General features: G+C 47.5%; 4 protein-coding genes across 10 annotated transcripts in view; 1 reads left to right on the top strand and 3 right to left on the bottom strand.

Annotated features, from left to right (window-relative positions):
• The window catches only part of LOC118517347 (sine oculis-binding protein homolog A-like), a 36,507-nt gene extending 23,458 nt beyond the window's left edge, over positions 1–13,049 (top strand). For 5 of the 7 annotated variants that reach the window (XM_036063343.1, XM_036063340.1, XM_036063342.1 and 2 more), the window contains 3 exons: positions 8,549–9,140; positions 10,820–11,137; positions 11,205–13,049. In XM_036063343.1, the coding sequence (XP_035919236.1) occupies positions 8,549–9,140; positions 10,820–11,137; positions 11,205–12,841 (2,547 nt within the window). In that variant the 3' untranslated portion in view covers positions 12,842–13,049. The remainder of the gene's footprint in view (positions 1–8,548; positions 9,141–10,819; positions 11,138–11,204) is intronic. The other 2 variants (XM_036063347.1, XM_036063345.1) reach the window with 2 other exon arrangements.
• Positions 13,050–13,195: 146 nt separating this feature from the next.
• On the bottom strand, positions 13,196–14,703 carry LOC118517351 (guanine nucleotide-binding protein subunit beta-like protein 1). The gene is made up of 2 exons (XM_036063351.1): positions 14,362–14,703; positions 13,196–14,300 (listed from the first exon to the last, which is right to left on the bottom strand). The coding sequence occupies exons 1-2, from the start codon at positions 14,497–14,499 to the stop codon at positions 13,467–13,469; spliced, it is 972 nt and encodes a 323-aa protein (XP_035919244.1). The 5' UTR covers positions 14,500–14,703; the 3' UTR covers positions 13,196–13,466.
• Positions 14,704–15,593: 890 nt separating this feature from the next.
• Positions 15,594–15,966, bottom strand: LOC118517346. Its single transcript, XM_036063339.1, has 2 exons — positions 15,811–15,966; positions 15,594–15,747 (listed from the first exon to the last, which is right to left on the bottom strand). The coding sequence occupies exons 1-2, from the start codon at positions 15,964–15,966 to the stop codon at positions 15,616–15,618; spliced, it is 288 nt and encodes a 95-aa protein (XP_035919232.1). The 3' UTR covers positions 15,594–15,615.
• A 6-nt stretch (positions 15,967–15,972) lies between these two features.
• LOC118517353 lies at positions 15,973–16,905 on the bottom strand. The gene has a single exon (XM_036063353.1). The coding sequence runs from the start codon at positions 16,783–16,785 to the stop codon at positions 15,973–15,975; it is 813 nt and encodes a 270-aa protein (XP_035919246.1). The 5' UTR covers positions 16,786–16,905.
• Between the last annotated feature and the right edge of the window lie 27 nt (positions 16,906–16,932).

Raw genomic sequence — 16,932 nt, 5'->3', positions numbered from 1 at the left:
CTTTAATGAGCGTATTTTTGAGATTTGTTGACTGATGAAGATAACAGGGGCGGTCCGGTGGCCGAGGCGACAGCGGCGCTGGTCTTCACACGGCAGGGCCGGGGTTCAAATCCCATCCAGACCGCCTCCCCGTACGAAAGGTTGACTACTTTTCTACGGGTAAAATTAAGTCACAGAAAGCCAGAAATGGCAGGCCGAGACCTCTCGAGGTTGTAGTGCCACAGAAGAAGAAGAAGATAACAACCTCATATGGACTAACATTGCCATGTATGCTAATCACTAGACGCTAGATGCCGATGAACGTTGAGTCATGAATCTTCTATATCAGTTCTTGAAGATCAGACATGCGATTTTTCAATGTAATGTAGACCTCGACTATGTTAAGTTTTTCGAGCATGAAATTGGTAAACATCCTCCATGAAGTATTGGAGGCTGAGTGTACTGTCGTATCAGATCAAGATTTACTCTCGGGCTCATTTCACCTAATATTAATATTGATGTACTGCAGATTGCAGACGAAAGTATGCAAGATAATTTCAATTTCCAAAATTGCTAGGACATCCTTGGTTGTTAGGACGTGTTTTTTAGGTTTAATACATTATTGATATGTTTACTTACTTACTTACTTATTTATCAGGGGCTACAATCGCTTCTTGGTCTTGGCCTGCTGCAACAGTTCTCGATGCCGCTCACGGTTTAGCGCCGTCGTCTGCCAATCCGTTATCCCGGCCGTTCTGGCGGACGCATCAACGCCATCACTCCATCTCAATTTGGGCCTACCACGCCTCCTCTGTCCGCGTGGACGGCCTAAAAGGACTTTACGGGCTGGGTCGTTCGGTGTCATTTTACTGACGTGACCAGCCCACCGGAGCCTGCCGAGTCTAATTCGCTGCACGATAGTGAGATCATCGTACAGCTCGTACAGCTCGTCATTGTAGCGGCTCCTCCATTGTCCTTCCACACATACGGGGCCGAAAATCCTTCTGAGCATCTTCCTCTGGAACGCGGCTAAGAGGGCTTCGTCAGTTTTGGACAGAGTCCATGTCTCAGAGGCGTATGTGAATACTGGGACCTTAAATGTTCTGTACAATCCCAGCTTCGTCCGCCGCGACAGGTATTTAGAGTGGAGAAGTTTCCTACGTCCGCCGTCTATCAGCTATGTAAACATAGTTCCCCGAGTCACGGATGGCTCTCTCTTTAGCGCCTGATTGAAAAGAGGGCAGGCTAGCCCATCTCCCTGGTGCAGGTTCTTGTTGGCAGCAAAGTGGGCCCTGAGAGTTTTCCATCCACCGCCCCCTTTGCATGTGATGTTGGTCACTGGCATTCTTACAAGCCCAATCCGTTAAGCCGATTCCAAAGGAGGATTATAAAAGAGTTCATTGCGTCGTTATTTCTAATTTACATAGCATATTACAAATTATTTACATGGCTCATTCAATCAAGCAAAGAGCTCTTGGAAGCAGTAGTAGTTTGGATAAATGAGAAGACCATTTGAATCGTTGGTAGTGGACAGTTTAATCGATGTAACACTTTGTAAATATTTGATATTTTAATTCACGTAAAATCACAATTAAAATCGCTGTTTATTACATGACAGTTTATTGCATACAGCACGGCAGTACATAAAACCCCAACCCACCGTCACAATATTTACTGTTTTGCTGGATGCAAGGCTGGTCCCATTCGATGTACATCCGTAACTGGATCACACTCTCACACCTTCCGGGCAGGCGCCAACGGCCAAAGTGTGATGAAAAGAGGGCCCCTTGAAGTGGTATCGGTATGACGATAGGCATCGGTTACATTATGCTTAGCTTCAAAAACAGTGACCCTTTCGCGTGTCGCCTTTCATGTTACGCAAAGTAATCGATCAGACGTGCTCATTTCCCGTCCTCCTCCGCGGCTCGTGTCCCGCTACGTACCGAAAAAATGCCTTCAAAGCGGTGTTGGTGTTATTTTTTGTGTTGCTCCTTTTCCCTTTTTTGGGACCGCATCGTCATCAGCAGCCGAAAAACACTATTGTAGACAACGGTTTAAACGATCGATTAACGCCATGGGAAGAAATATGATCCGTCGTTCGGCTACACTCTTGAGGTGACGACAGTGTGGAGCACAAGCAAAAAGGAAAAAACAGTGGTGTAAAGTAAAGCCCAAAACGCCCGGTAGATCCACGTCGGTTGGACACCTTTTTTGCGGTGTAGCCAGCCCATTGGTTTGACACCTTCTTCGTGGACGTGTTCTTCATTAGCAGGAGCCTCGGCAAGCAGGCATCGTGGCGTATATTATGTAGTGTGTGCGTTATAGTTTGGAGTTTGTTCCCGTGCACTGGTCGCGGCACATACTGCACATGCACATTAAAAAGTCATAAAAATCACCCACTCACCAGGAGGCAACCGGAACGGCGTGGCAAGCGTGTGACAGAGTTGGTTCCGGAGCAGAAGAAACTCAATATTCTAACAACCCATTCGCATTCAAGGACGACCAACGTCCCGTTTAAAGGGTTGGGCAATCGGTGAGAATCGGTGTGTAGCTCGGACCGTTGTCCCACGGATTCCACGACACTGTGCCATGCCGGCGTTGGACCTGGACGCCCACGGAACGCTAATTAATCCGAACGAACTCGGCGGACACGATTTACTACCGTGCAGCAGCACACGCTCCCTTGCGGAGCCGTTTGCGGACCTATTTTAGTTCGTGCATGGATTGCGAAAGCTGCCGTTCGCCCGACAACGGATCAAATTTCTGTGCCGTGTTGCTGGAAGGGCCATATGCCGTATTGCTATTCGTTCGGGAGGGGGGACCTTATGCCGAGTTAATGTCTCTGTGTAGCCAGATTTTTGTGCTAGCATCTTGGCTCATGGTGTAGAAAAATCGGATAAATGTTTCACAACGCCAAAGTCGTCGCCACTCGTCATCGCCACTGTCAAGTGTTTGTAGACGTATCTTTCGGGTGAAGAAAAATCGCTGAAAGGATTGTGTTCGTTGGTCGAAACGGAGCCGAAATAAAGACCAAAATCGGCAGCGAATTAGACTCAATTACCCTCCGGGATCGATGTAGATCAATCATCGCATCCGGCCGAGCTACTGGGACGCGTTCGCTAATCTTCACACCAGCAATCCGGGTTAAGCCCGGTGGTGTGGTGGTCGCACAGTTTTGCAGTCGTGACAAATTGATGGATTGCCCGATACGTAGCGCGCCTGTGGGAAATCTACCCATGCTCAAGGCTTTCTCTAAAACTCAATTCCACCACCCAGAGCTGTGACCGATTTGTTGTCGATTGTAGAGATATTTGGTTACGTCCCGTTGTGTCCTCCGGCTGTGACCAGTTCGGCAGTGTTTTTTTTCTCCTTCTCTTCATCTCCACAGTCCAATAGGTGGTCAGGACCGGTAACGTGCCCGATCGCTTGGTCCGCGTGTGAAGTGTGATAAATTATTTAATGGATTTGTTATACGGCTGTGAAACACGACCGTTGCGTTGAAGGATTCGGTTCTCGGGCCACATGCATAAAGGCCACGCAATCTGCTGGCGTCCTATGCGCTCACTATGGGCGCAAATGTCCGATGGAACTGGGCAGGGGGATGAGGGGAGGGGAGGAAATATTTTTCCTGTCCACCCAAGGCAAATCGTCATCACATTTCGTGGACTGGAATTTTGGTACGTTAGTGATTGCTGCTTGCATCAAGTTACGAGATCTCACACGGATCAGCGCGGGCTTTTTCCGAATGCGCAAGCACATGTCCACCGTGTACGTGGCGGTGTTGGGTTGGTTGAAATCGATCGCCTTTTTTATGTTTATTTAGGTTTAGCGCTCCGTTTTTTCTTCTACTTCGTATTCTCCTGCGCCATCGCTTTTGCGGGTTTTCTTTGAGATCTGTTGGTACTACTTTCCAATCACGCCCCACCCCAAGATCCGATCGAGCATCGCGTATCGGTATCAGTTTTCCAGCCACCTTCTTCTGCTCGTCTCGCCCGTTACCCCCGGATGTACCCTGGGACCCGGTTTTTTTTTCTTCTGTTGTTAGTTAATACTTTTGTTTTTATTAATACTAATTTATTGGTTTACACTCGATTATCGGCAGATCCGATTTGCCGCAACCGGTCACGTGGTCGTCTGGGTCGAGCGCGCCTCGAGCGTCTTCCGAATCCAAAATGCAAAGCAACAGCTTAAACGAAACGGATGGAACGGTCAAACAGTCAAACGCGAGGAAGTGGTGAGATCTGTTCGAATCGAAGTGTGGTATCATCTTTCCCGCGATGCCTGCTGGCTGTAAAACGGGCGTTCGCGAAGAATTAATTGCTGAAATTTAGAAGTATTATATGTTCATCCGACCAACGTGCGTGTGTGGTGGGATAATGGGGGGGGGAATCGTTGCTGTGCGACGTTTAGCGAACCATTGTAACAGGCGTGCTTTACATGGTAAAAACACGAACGAAATGATCGACGAGAATCCTCGGGAATCGTCTAAATCGATTCATCATCATCGGCTGACCCAGCTGCTCAGCGGTCTGTTCGGTGATGTAAATACACATAAACGATGCTGTTATTGCGACTGACAGGAAATCGAAATCAAAACGCTATACGGCGCGATGTTAGGCTCAGATTGAAATGTTCGATCAGTGCCAAGAATCAATGGGGTTGGTGGTGGTGGAAGCGAGGTTTGTTAATCAACCTTCGCATCGTGTGTTGTCCGTTGGTATGAAATGCAATACGGCGAGATCGTTCGGAAACGATGTTGATACATAAATCACAAAGATAAGCTACGGGTCGTATTATTGTGCGATCTTGTGCGATGATTGGGTAGAAATGAAAGTGAAAAAGTGTTAACTTACAGCTTTGCGATGTTAAGAAGGTTATACATTTTGTTTTATATGTGATCAGCATTTGTTTTGAGTTTTATTGATCATTGATAAACTTTTTTAGTTATTTTATTTTGGTTAGTTATCCATCTAGGAGTTGTCATCTCCTTGTGAAATAATTCCGAAAACTGCCAACATCGGTGTGTAATTAATTAATGTTTAAGAAGGATCTACAGTGTGTTCGAGACACTTTTCGGCCATTTTTTGTAATGTAAATGTAATGTCATCAACAAGATTCACTCAAAGTAATCATCATTAACATTAAATCCTACTTCGGAGCTAAGTACAAACAGATGATACAGTCTCTCTGGGAAGGACCTCAAAACCCGTTTGAATATTATCTATTAACTGGACTTTTGTATTGCTGAAAGTGTGATTGGTGCCTTTGTGTCCCATACAAAATATTGCATTTGGAACTTTGGAGGTCAACCATTTAAAGTGGTGATGCCGCAGAAATCTTCAGAGGACCATGTTTGACTCCTTGTAAAGGTATCGAGTGAAGAGGCCGAATCTTGTTGCAATAGAAACGACCTTAGCTGCCTTTTTATATAAATGGTTTGACTACTTCTTCTTCTTCTTCCTTGGCACTACAACCTCGAGAGGTGTCGGCCTGCCAATTCTGGCTTTCTGTGACTAGATTTTACCCGTAGTAAAGTAGTCAGCCCTGCGTTCGGGGAGGCGGTCTGGATGGGACTTGAACCTCGGTCCTGCCGAGTGCAGACCCGCGCCACCGTCTCGTCGGCCACCGGACGGCCGGTTTGACTACAGTGTTCAACAATTCCACATAATCATCTTAAGTCAACCTGTTACCGCTGACAAAATTTCGTCACATCCTGTATCACTTCAGATGATATCCTGTATCATCTCCGAAACCCCGCAAAGTTTGGAGACATTTAGTCTACATTACACGATGAATGTCCTGACAAGTCACTAGTGCTTGCCTGAATGTTATTACTATATTGAGGGAGCATAGGGCAGCAGTCCTGTTGGAAACTTTATAGGGCTCCCAACGGTCTGTCAGTTGGAAAGGAACACAAGAAAGAAGAAGAAAGATCGGAAAAAGGGAGCTCGCGCCTACCCGAGGGGAATGAGCAAGATCAGTCTGGAAACGAAGTTGAAACGAACAAGTACTAATTTTTTGATTTCTCTCAACATTAAAGATTTCTAAAAAATTCAACCGCGTTTCAACAAGTCCTGATATCCACAACTCATGGCGTATGGTCGACCGGAGCATGACGAGTTTAAATCACCGTAAAGCTAAAGTAAAGAACGCAGCTAAGAGGGGTTCGGCAGTTTTGTACGTATGTGAGTGCTCAGTCGGTCAGTAAAGGCGTATTTGAGTACTGGGACTATAAATGTTCTATACAGTCCCAGGTTCGTCTGGCGCAACAGGTATTTTGAGAGGAGAAGTCTCCTTCGCTTGGCCGTCAGCACTCTTGAACGAAACTGAACATCAATGTTGTTGACGGTGCTGACTTTTAACCCCAGATAAATGAAGTTTTGGATGACTTCGAAGGTGCGGTCACCTATTTGTACATCACCCCTGCGTAAATCAGGTTTTCTTAGCAGGGTCGCTGGTGGTGTCTCCATCATTTTTATTGCCGCTAGCTCGATTCTGGTAAGCTTCTGCTACATAGGAGAGCTTCGCACTGATGATGTCTATGTCATCAGATTATGTCAGGATCTGGATTGACTTAAGGAGGGCGGTCCCCGAAATTTCCTGCTCCGAGCCTCGGAGCTGGAATGATGACAGGAAAACCCACCTCCTTGGCATAGGAGACCCTAGGTGGTAGCAAAACGATCCGAGAGTTTTTCATCCACTTCCACCTGACATGTGATGTTCGTCGTTGTCATTCTTACAAACCTGGTAAGCTTCGCTTGTATTTGTAGCACAACTACAACCAAAGTTTAGATGGCTGAAGTCGAGACTTAAAAGTCTTCAAAATCCCAAGACTTTTGAGGGTTAATTCCTTCTAGGATTATTTTATTCATAAAGGACGGCCTAATCATCTGCCAGGCCAGGACGCATCTACTATAGAATACTTTGAGGTGTTTCCTTTGTCCTTATCACATCCAATGCCCGCAGGATGAAGCGTTGTAAAAGAGATTCTTTATGATGACGAAATATGAATGTAAAATTTGTTCGATTCTTTTCATTTATTCAAAAATCTGATTATCTGGCATAATTGTTGCCTTAATGTACTAAATACTTAATAAGTATAATATGTAAACTAACAGGATATGATACCGGCTTATCGATGTGGCCTGAAAAAGTTATATGAGTTGTAAAACTGGCTGAAGAGAGCGACCATTACTTTTATGACCGTAATTTGGTCCTGTAATGGACTTGCGAATTATTTGTCTAGTCCTTATCGCGCCTCCACTCTCACTCCGCCTCCTTAGGCCGTCCACACGGACAAAGGAGGCGTGGTAGGCAAAATTGAGATGGAGTGATGGCGTTGATGCGTCTGCCAGAACGACCGGGATAACGGATTGGCAGACGACGGCGCTAAACCGTGAGCGGTATCGAGGATTGTTGCAGCAGGCCAAGACCGCAAAGCGGTTGTTGCGCCTGATAAGTAAGTAAGTAAGTACTTATCGCGCCTCTCACTCTCACTCAATCTCACTTACCATAAAGAACTGTGTGCCATCACATGCGTGATGGCGATTCATCATAAAATCGTTAATGGTCTCCTATGCATGGCATGGTAAGCATTTGTATGCATTAATTCAGGCGGTAACTGCCATACTGTCCCGATATTCTGATGTCGGAATTTTGTTTCTAACATCCCCGTTATAAATGCTTTGGGACGATTTTTGCCCCACACACTCAGGTTGGCGCTCGTTTCGTGTTGCAGTGTAAAATTTCACCTGCTCATGTGTGCACGAATCCTTCAGTCACGCCGTGTGCTGTTTTTCTGCCGAAGCACTGAAACTGTACACCACAAAAGCGTATAAGCGTACCAAAAAACAAGAGACAACAGACGATACCAGACGCTGGTGAACGTTTGCTCTACTCCTATCTCCTGGCAGATAGCAGCAGGTTCTATGCACTTGTCAATGGGCAATGCGATGCGAGCGATGAGTGAAGATGTGCTGCGGAAAAGGATTCCGGTACATTGCAAAACAAGTCGGTACAGGAAATCGGATGCCTTTTTTGCCGACGACTAAAACATCAATCCTGGGTTATCGTATTCCTCGTCGGTCGGGAGAATACTGCACAAACTGCCTCGAATGGTTTTTTTGGGGGGAGGGGAGGGGAACTATATTTTATAAACGCCATACAATGGCAGAACGGCAGAACCGCGTACTATTTCCGGGTGCATTTTACTGTAAGCGTCGTACGTGTGTTTGGATTCCATTTAATCATGTATTTAATATCCACTGCCAAGCGCGTTTCGTATTTCAATTACATCCAATCGGTACAGAACCTACCGAGGGCGGGAGTGATATAGACTCACATCCACCCACCAGCCTCGGTGTGTCTTCGGCGTGGAATCGGTGGTGTCTCGTTACAGGTTTTGCAGGGCTAAAGCACATGAAAGAAACACCTTTGGTAGTGGGTTTTAATTTAATAAAATAATGACATCCTGAGGGCAGGGTTACGATCCGGCACATTGCATTGTGCTGATCCTTACGTTGCAAGCTGTGGCTAACGTTGTGATCCTTCCTTTCCCGTCTCTTTGCAGGAGCTAGCCGAAACGGCCATGAATGATATACTGGGCTGGTACGGGTACGATAATGTCGATCGTCTCGAACTTGCAGCTAACAATGCACCGACCATCGCTGCATCCACCGGCATCGACGAGGATGGCGCGGGAGTTCGCTTGAAACCGTCGGACAACGAACCATCCATCTCTTCCTGCTCGTCCACCAGCCTGGTCAAGACCAAATCATCGAAACATCATCATCAGCCGCATCATCATCACCAGCTGCAGCAATCGTCCATCGGTGGCCGCTTTCTTGCGCGACAGCAGGACGACCAGACGATCAATCCGGTCGCATCAACATCATCGAACTCGGGTGAACGGCGAGGCCGAGATATCCAAACGCCCTCGACGGCTAACCGACCCATCCTGTCGGGATCTCCGCCAGCAACAGTGCCAGCGTCGTCGTCCACAGCGATACGGAACGGTATCGTCTTACATCATCAGCAGCAGCAGCACCATCATCATCATGCTTCAGTTTCAGCCGGAGGCGGTGAAAGTTCCACCTCCGAGAAGGACAGCTCGCGGGAAAGCTCCAAGAGTCCGATGCTGATGAAAATGCTGGACAAGCAAGGTAAGCATCGCACGGCCAGCCAGCAGGCGTGTACCGCGCGTGACCGTTTCCGGTATCTATGACTAATGGGGTTTCTAAGGAGCGTCCACCTGTGAGCGGGGGAACGCTCATGGTAAGATTAAGATGCATTGATCACCTCTTTCTCGGTAGCCTTTTCTCATCGGTAAGCCATGGACGGTTATCGGATACTTAATTAGATTTTTTGATTCCCGGGACAAATTGTCTTTTGAGTGTTTTTAATTGATGAGGTCCCTTCGTGACGTGACACACCAAGGAGATGTGTGCTTTAAACAATTTTAATACTGAAAGCGAGCTACCGGGAGGTTTAATGGCGTAATCTGGGCTGGAAGGCTTTTTAAAATCGAACCACAATTATGCAACGGTGCACGAATCGGTGCAGAGATTAATTTTCACCGAATGCATCTATAATGACACAGCCATGGAAATTCCACCAATACACCGTATTGGATCAACAGGTCCAATTGGAATCCTTGCCGTACAGTTCGGTGGAAAAATCGCTAACCAGTCGGAGCCGGACCGTGTGGCAGGGCACAGTCCGAAACCATGTTGTGGTGGCGCATTTCTAGGATTTCAGCCTGCCATTGTAGCATCAGCCAACCATTGTGCCGAGCCTAGAAATCGCTTCCGTACCATCCCAGCGATTTCCCGAAATGGAAACCAAAGTCCGGGGGAACGAGGCGCCGGCATATGCTTTTACCGGTTCATTAAATTCGCGAAAAATGTTGTGCCCTGTTCGGGCGAACAGAGTGCATATCGATGCAGTCGTACCGGAATTGATACTTTTCAATGGCACGCGCATACCCTGGCGCGCTCCGGGAGTAGCGTTGATGAGCAGTAGCCCAGCCGGCACGAAACGACGGTTGGCCGCGCTGGGGTACCATTTTTACGATTCACCCGGAACCATCCCGGAAGGGACCGCATGAAATTGAATCTATTCAAATCGGCGAAACGGCCGAAGTGGCCGTTGGCATGGATTTGATAATCGAAGGTTGGTCATTATTTTAGTATATTTTTGGTTTTGTTGCGGTACAAGCAACGGTAACGTCTCTTGCCCTGTGCGTTTGCCGAGCTGTGGTATACCGACAGTCAGGTCTAATAGCTGGTGGGCTAAACGCACCCCAGACTACACCTAAACTCCACACTAGCTCCACACGTATTGCATTGTGATTATTAATAATGAGTCGCAGGAATTCGAACGATGAAAGATGTTTGCTCCCATTAGCGACTGGATTTCCACTGAACGGACAAATTCATTTTCTGGTGAATTATAATTAAGGACCGTGCGTATGCCCATTCTACAAACGCCGACTTACTTGCGGTTTAAGCCACACGCAATTATTTGCGGTGAAATCGGCACGGTCAAGCGTACTGGGAAAGCCATTAATGAATGCATGATTCCAGTACTTAGTATTGCAGTGCGTAATGACCTTACTAACTCTTTTTTGTTTCATGTAGCGTCTACCTCACCTCGGTATTAAATAATAGAACAAATTACAAATTTCGAAATCATTGCTATCCACCAACCTACTCTTAACGATAATCAATTAACTTTATTTCCCGCGAATGTCCGCGAAGGTGTGTGACCGACCAGCTCAAGTAACGTTCTAGATTATTGCTGACGGGTTCATTATATCTTTTTTCCTTCTCCTCACCAACAGAGCAGACCTGCCAGTGGTGCCGTAAGGTGATACCGTCCCACCAGACCGGCATCTTGGGCACTACCGAGGGTATGATATTCTGCACCGAGGCCTGCTTCTCCCAGTCCCGGCGCGCGTCCTTCAAGCGAGCGAAAACGTGCGACTGGTGCCGGCACGTGCGTCACGCCGTCAGCTACGTGGACTTTCAGGATGGTGCTTCCCAGCTGCAGTTCTGCTCGGACAAATGTCTCAACCAGTACAAGATGCAAATATTCTGCAACGAAACGCAGGCCCATCTGGAGATGAATCCACATCTAAAGGAGAAAAGTTCCTCCACGGGTAAGCGGGCGCAGTCGGGCATTCCATTCGGTTGGTCAAGTTAATCTATTTCCTTCTTTTTTTTTAGGAAGTCTCATAACGCCCGAACTGTGGATGAAGAATTGCAAAAGCTGCTCCATATCGCCGGTGTCCGATCGGTCGGAATCGGTGTCACCCGTTCCATCGATACCGGTTCGCTCGTCGCCGGAACCTTCCCCCATTACGCTACGGTCTCCAACACCGGTCAAAAAACCGCTCATATCTGTAGCTCCACCCTCGAAACTGCTCTCCAAGTCAGCGCATCAAAGCTCCATGAGCCGTTCGAATCCAAAGAGTTCCCGTAAACGTCGCGCGGGTCATAGACCCGCGGTGGGATCACATGCATCCGCCTCCACCAAACGATCCACATCAGCAGCACATCAGGCGGAATTTGGCGGCAGTGCCATGAACAGTAGCAGCACTAGCATTAACAACAACAATCTGACCATCCCGAACAATAACCTGACCGGAAGTCCGCCAGCCGTCCTAACTGCTGGCCCACCAAAATCTGCACCCAACGTGCAAGATTTAAGAGTTTTGCAAAAGAAACACATGGGTATGGCGTCCAGCGAAGGGCCACCGATGGGAGGATTCGATGGGCGCGATCTATCCGCATCAGCCGGTGGAGCTCTTGGGCCACCACCACCTCCTCCTCCTCCGCCGCCACCGCTGAACATCCCACCACAGTTCCTTCCACCGCCGTTGAATCTCTTGCGAGCACCATTTTTCCCCCTAAATCCGGCTCAGCTACGTTTCGGCGGTGGCCTGGGTGGCTTACCGAACGGGCAACCCCCAACCCACGGTCCACCGATGGGTCCACCACCGAGTCCGCTGCCAGGTGGACCCATGGGTCCGGGTAATCGACCCCCACCACCGGTACCAAACCTGTTCGGGTTCGGTGCCGCTCCGCCCGTTACGATTCTAGTCCCGTACCCGATCATCGTACCGTTACCGCTGCCCATTCCGGTACCGATTCCTGTGATAGATTTTTTGAAAGCAGCCCTACCGAAAGAGGAAGCAGGGAAGAGCGAAACGCGGTCCGAGCAGGAGAAGATTACGCCGGAAGATAAGCTGGGCGATCCGGTGATGACGGTGGATAGTGATGAAGCGATGGTTGATGAGATTGCAGAGCCGTCGGTCGTGGAGGATGATTCGGATGTGCCGCTGGACTTTACCGTTGGTGGGTCGGGAAAGCAATCCGATCGTGATGTAGCTGCAACCGGTAGTAGAGTCGATGCTTGGAGCGAATCGGAACACACGGTTCTGGTGGAGTCTACACCATCTAAGAGTGACGGTATGACAACGTATGCGCTCTCTACGATCGTATCGAACGGATCGGAAACTGTCCCAGCGTTGGTAGATGATGAGCCACAAGACGAGTCGGTGCAGCGAGTGTTGCCGAAGTTTAAAATAACTCGTTTGGAGGCAGGGAACCAAAATCAGCAGGAAGCGGGTGAAGGAAATGGAAGTGGCGGGGAACCACCGGCCGAGGAAACAGATATCGAACGCGAGCGTAAAGAGATGGTCGAGCGTAGCCGTCCTTTGAGGAAACGAAAGCGGCTCGTTGTGCAGCAGCATTTGCACACTAAACACGAGCTGCCGGAGCAGCCTTTGAATGAGGGAATGGCGGATGATCAAGAGTATGGTACAGGGATTGAGCTAAGGTCGGGTAGTAAAGGTCAGTGAATGGATCAGCTTTGAATGAGGGAATGGCGGATGATCAAGAGTATGGTACAGGGATTGAGCTAAGGTCGGGTAGTAAAGGTCAGTGAATGGATTAGCCACACAGGGGGAGACACACACACACTCATGGTGCTGTATGGTATAGTTCGTTTTAAATTGTAGTTGTCCGCTCCAGTCGTAGGATTTAAAGGCCTCCGAAAGGCTTTTAGCGTAGGCAAGCTATTGTCAGGACGGTAGGAATAAAATTCACCATCTTCCGGACAGTTTCTCTAGCCTATCCCCGTATCGAGTCATAGTTGTAGTTATTTTGCAGCAAATTGTAACAGAAGGACCTCCGTGGAGAGGCTGTCGTACGTGTTCTGGCATATTGTATAGAATTTTATTCGTATCAATTATTGCATAAGTAAACATTTGCGATTCACGATGCCGGCAAAGCCCGATTATATGAATGTAAGCAAAAGCGCATGGAAATTTGATTTCAATTTAACAAAATGAGAAAAAGCGCTTCATAAAGCGTGTGATAAAAAAAAACGCATGTGTTTGTTTGTGTGTATGTGTGTGTGCGTGTGTTAGTTGGAGTATTCCTTCGCGTCACGTCACGTCTGCTTTGTTCGGTTTCGGCTGGCTTTCATTTGTACAAATCCCACAGCGAAATCTGTCCATCTTTTCCGGCGGCAGCCATTATCGGTGCGTTCCACATGGTGACCTTTGCTTCCGAGTACGCAACATCTAACAGTTCGGCCTTGTGCTCGGTAAGAACCGCCAAGGGGCGAAGGCTTTTCCAAGAGAATATTCGCAACCTTCCATCCCATCCGGCACTAGCAAACACCTTCAAATCCTTGCGAATCCGTACCCGGTGCACACCGGCATTCTTGATTCCGATTTCACTCTTCGGAAGCAGCTGCTGCGTTTTGCGGTCGATGGAAAACACGAACAGTTTGTCTGCCGATCCACCACAAATACCCCGGTTGGTAATGGGATCGTAATCGATCGTTTGTAGACAGTCAGCATCCTCCGTAATGTAGTGCGACGTGGAACCGACCGGACGCCCGGTACGATAGTCCCACAGAACGAGCGCTCCCGACTCGTACCCGGCAAGCAGATAGCGCTGGTTCTGGATTTCGATCGGCTGGAAGCACATGACGGTGCCGTACGGGAGCGCCTTTTCATCGTCAGCCGTCGGAGAGAAGCGCATCGTTTCGCTGAACGTTTTAGCGCACAGCACACTGATGGCTGCCCGATCGCGGGGTATTATCACAGTACTCGATTGTGCGTCGTGTGCCAGACGGCAGAATCCAACGTGCTCGGTGGAGATTTCGTGGCGCAGCAGGTATTCGGCGTCAGCAAGCGTCCACAGCTTTACCGAGCCGTCCTTTTCCTGCGTGATCAAGGCATCGTCGGAATGGGTAAGGGATAGAATCGGGCTCGAACCTACGCTAAGCTGATATGACGTACGATTGGTCTGGGGGAATGAAGCAAGTGGGTATGAATAAGGCGAAATCGTGTAGCTTGAGAGCACATACCTGTAACTCCCACAGCTGGACAGTTCCTTTGTCCGTGCCGGCATACAAGTGTTCCGGGGTGTGAAAGCAAAGCGAATAGTACGAACACGATTCCGACGAACGCAAACAAAACACCGGATCCGGTGGAAGTAAGGCCATGGTTTTTATAGGATTTTGGGAACCTGGTTGGTACAAAAAGGATACAATTCCGGTCCACTTATTACGTACCGAAAGGTTGATCTATCATTCCGACGACTCGAAAGGTTGAAAATGAGATAAAAGCACTAAACACGTAAAAAATGATAAACACAGCAAGCAAATGAAAACAACTGTTTATTGTTGTTGTTGTTGGTAGGAACCATAACAAAACTAGGCACAGATAGATGAAGTTGACAATCTAGAGTGAAGTACTGATCGCAATGGTATTAAACGCAACTATCGTACTTCCGTACTGACACCTAGATGGCGCTGTTAACCGATTTTAAAATTGAAATGGGTTTGAATGCACCGTTGTGTTTCCGTCGTAATATTTCAATTTTAATAACCGAGGAGGAAAGGAGGAAATACTTGATATGTAAGGGATATAATTGCAATAAGAAAACTGATTTATGAATTTAATTTTATTTGTGACTATCTGTGTATGATAGAATTCTTTTCAAGGCGTGTAGCACTTAACAAAATTAACAATGCAAGTGTTTCTAATAGTACAACCGAGTTCCGGTATATGACAAATAACTAGGAGGAAATGCCTAGTCAATTTTGTTTAATTGTTTTTTGTGTGAATTTATGATTCGCAGTTATCATACGCGGTGATGACAATACGGCGTCTGACCGTAATAATAAATAAATAAATAAATAAAAATTAATAAACAAGTGTTGCTAGCAAAGTTATGTGTTTCTCTGCATATCTGGAATATGTAACGGCGATAAAAAGATAAATACATTCTCTAGCATCATTGACCATTTAATCTTCTTCATTAACGCTGATCATCATCATTCCAATGGAGTAGGTCTTTCTGTAAATCTAAAACCATTTGTACCGCAATAATAGATGAGAGATGTAGAAAGATCGATTGTGTTGTAAAGATGTTCATTTACCTCAAAAAACGCTCTCATATTAACGGTCCCAAAACCGTACGAAAGGCGTCCGGGATGTTGAGATGCAAGTAACAATAATTTCATCGCCTTTTGATCGCAAACTTCCATGTTGTACCAGGGAACGTTATAAATGGCAACCGTTAGCTCATCGCTCTGAAAGGTAAAAGTAAGCCATATTTATTGCACTGTGCACAGGAAATTTGAAACACCACAAACTTTAATGTTAAAAACTTGTCCCAAAGCACAGCTGAAGAACAGTTGTGCTGTGAGCATGATGAAGAGAAAGTATCCTGGGTACCAGTCGGGAACCTGGCGACAGAAAATGATTTATATTCAATGTTTTGCATATAGTGAGCGCATCCGTTATCTTACCGAAACTATCACCACCACAATGCTAATCAGCTGGCAGAAGATGCACCCGAACACGATGAAGAAGTGCAGCTCGAACAAACTGCACATGCTCTTGGAGTAGCTTGAACGGCACAGCAAAAAAGCGATGAGTGCATTATCGTCCTGAATTACCGCCATCCCTACTTACTCCAAATGTTCGATATGATGTTCGATGATCGACTGTATCCGGGATCGTATTTCCCTCGTATGACGTCCATCGGTGTTCAGCGCACCAAGCCGACCCAACCGGTCCAGCTCGAGCCGCAGCATGTCGACCTGCAGACAAGCGTTCTGTAGAAATATGAAAAACGCAGTCTCGCTCGAGATGATCCCCGACACCATGAGGCCACTTTCGAACAGTTGAAACGCAAAGTTCAACGCGAACCCCTTCAGATAGTCCATCCCGACCGTGGGAATGTAGAATCCGAGCGGGAGCGCATACTCAACGCACACCGACCAGATCAAAGAGGACACGAAGATGAGCATGGCCGCCGCACTGGAGCAGAATCCAAACAACGCCACCAGCAGATATGTGTCCACCAGCGTGCGAACGAGCAGTGCGTCCTGTTCCGGATCACCATGGAACTGATCGAAGAACTGTACCATGAACTGATGCAGCTGCAGGATGAGCGATTTGTGCTTCACAAACACGTGCATCTTGATCCAGGCGATGAACACGTACAGGAGCGTCTCGAAACAGAACATAAAATCGACCAGATTGCCGTACGTGGTCGTCAGGTTGTACAGATTGATCCAGAAGAAGGCGAACGAGTTTAGCAGCACCAGCCGGAGGTGCATATTTCCCGGCTTAAAGTTTGGCGTAAATACATCGATCCCGACCAGACCACCGATCCGGTTAACGCTGGTCACGATGCTGTTGTACTGCTCGCGTGGATCCGGCGAGTGACGTTCCAGGCGACGTCTCACCACGGTGCGGAGTCGTTCCAGCAGGTACATCCTTACGGGTTCGTTACGCTTCCACGAATAGAGGTGGCACGCCCGTTTGGGCGTTGATGCCTAAAGCCGTAGAAAGGCTGATTTTGTGGTGAATTGAATAATGTTTAATTTATGCTAAAACCAATTAAGTCAGCCATTTTTTGTGAG

This window comes from Anopheles stephensi, unplaced genomic scaffold (assembly GCF_013141755.1).
Source record: "Anopheles stephensi strain Indian unplaced genomic scaffold, UCI_ANSTEP_V1.0 ucontig99, whole genome shotgun sequence".
NCBI lineage: Eukaryota > Metazoa > Arthropoda > Insecta > Diptera > Culicidae > Anopheles > Anopheles stephensi.
Note: the sequence above shows the minus strand (reverse complement) of the source record. Positions and strands in the feature narration are given on the sequence as shown.

Bases quoted from the DNA above. Each gene is read 5' to 3' on its own strand.
- LOC118517351 (XM_036063351.1), bottom strand. From the start codon at position 14,499: ATGGCCTTACTTCCACCGGATCCGGTGTTTTGTTTGCGTTCGTCGGAA. The intron at 14,301-14,361 runs GTATGTGCTCTC...TCATTCCCCCAG, and splicing joins TCCAGCTGTGGGAGTTACAG to ACCAATCGTACGTCATATCA.
- LOC118517346 (XM_036063339.1), bottom strand. From the start codon at position 15,966: ATGGCGGTAATTCAGGACGATAATGCACTCATCGCTTTTTTGCTGTGC. The intron at 15,748-15,810 runs GTAAGATAACGG...TTCTGTCGCCAG, and splicing joins TTGTGGTGGTGATAGTTTCG to GTTCCCGACTGGTACCCAGG.
- LOC118517353 (XM_036063353.1), bottom strand. From the start codon at position 16,785: ATGTACCTGCTGGAACGACTCCGCACCGTGGTGAGACGTCGCCTGGAA.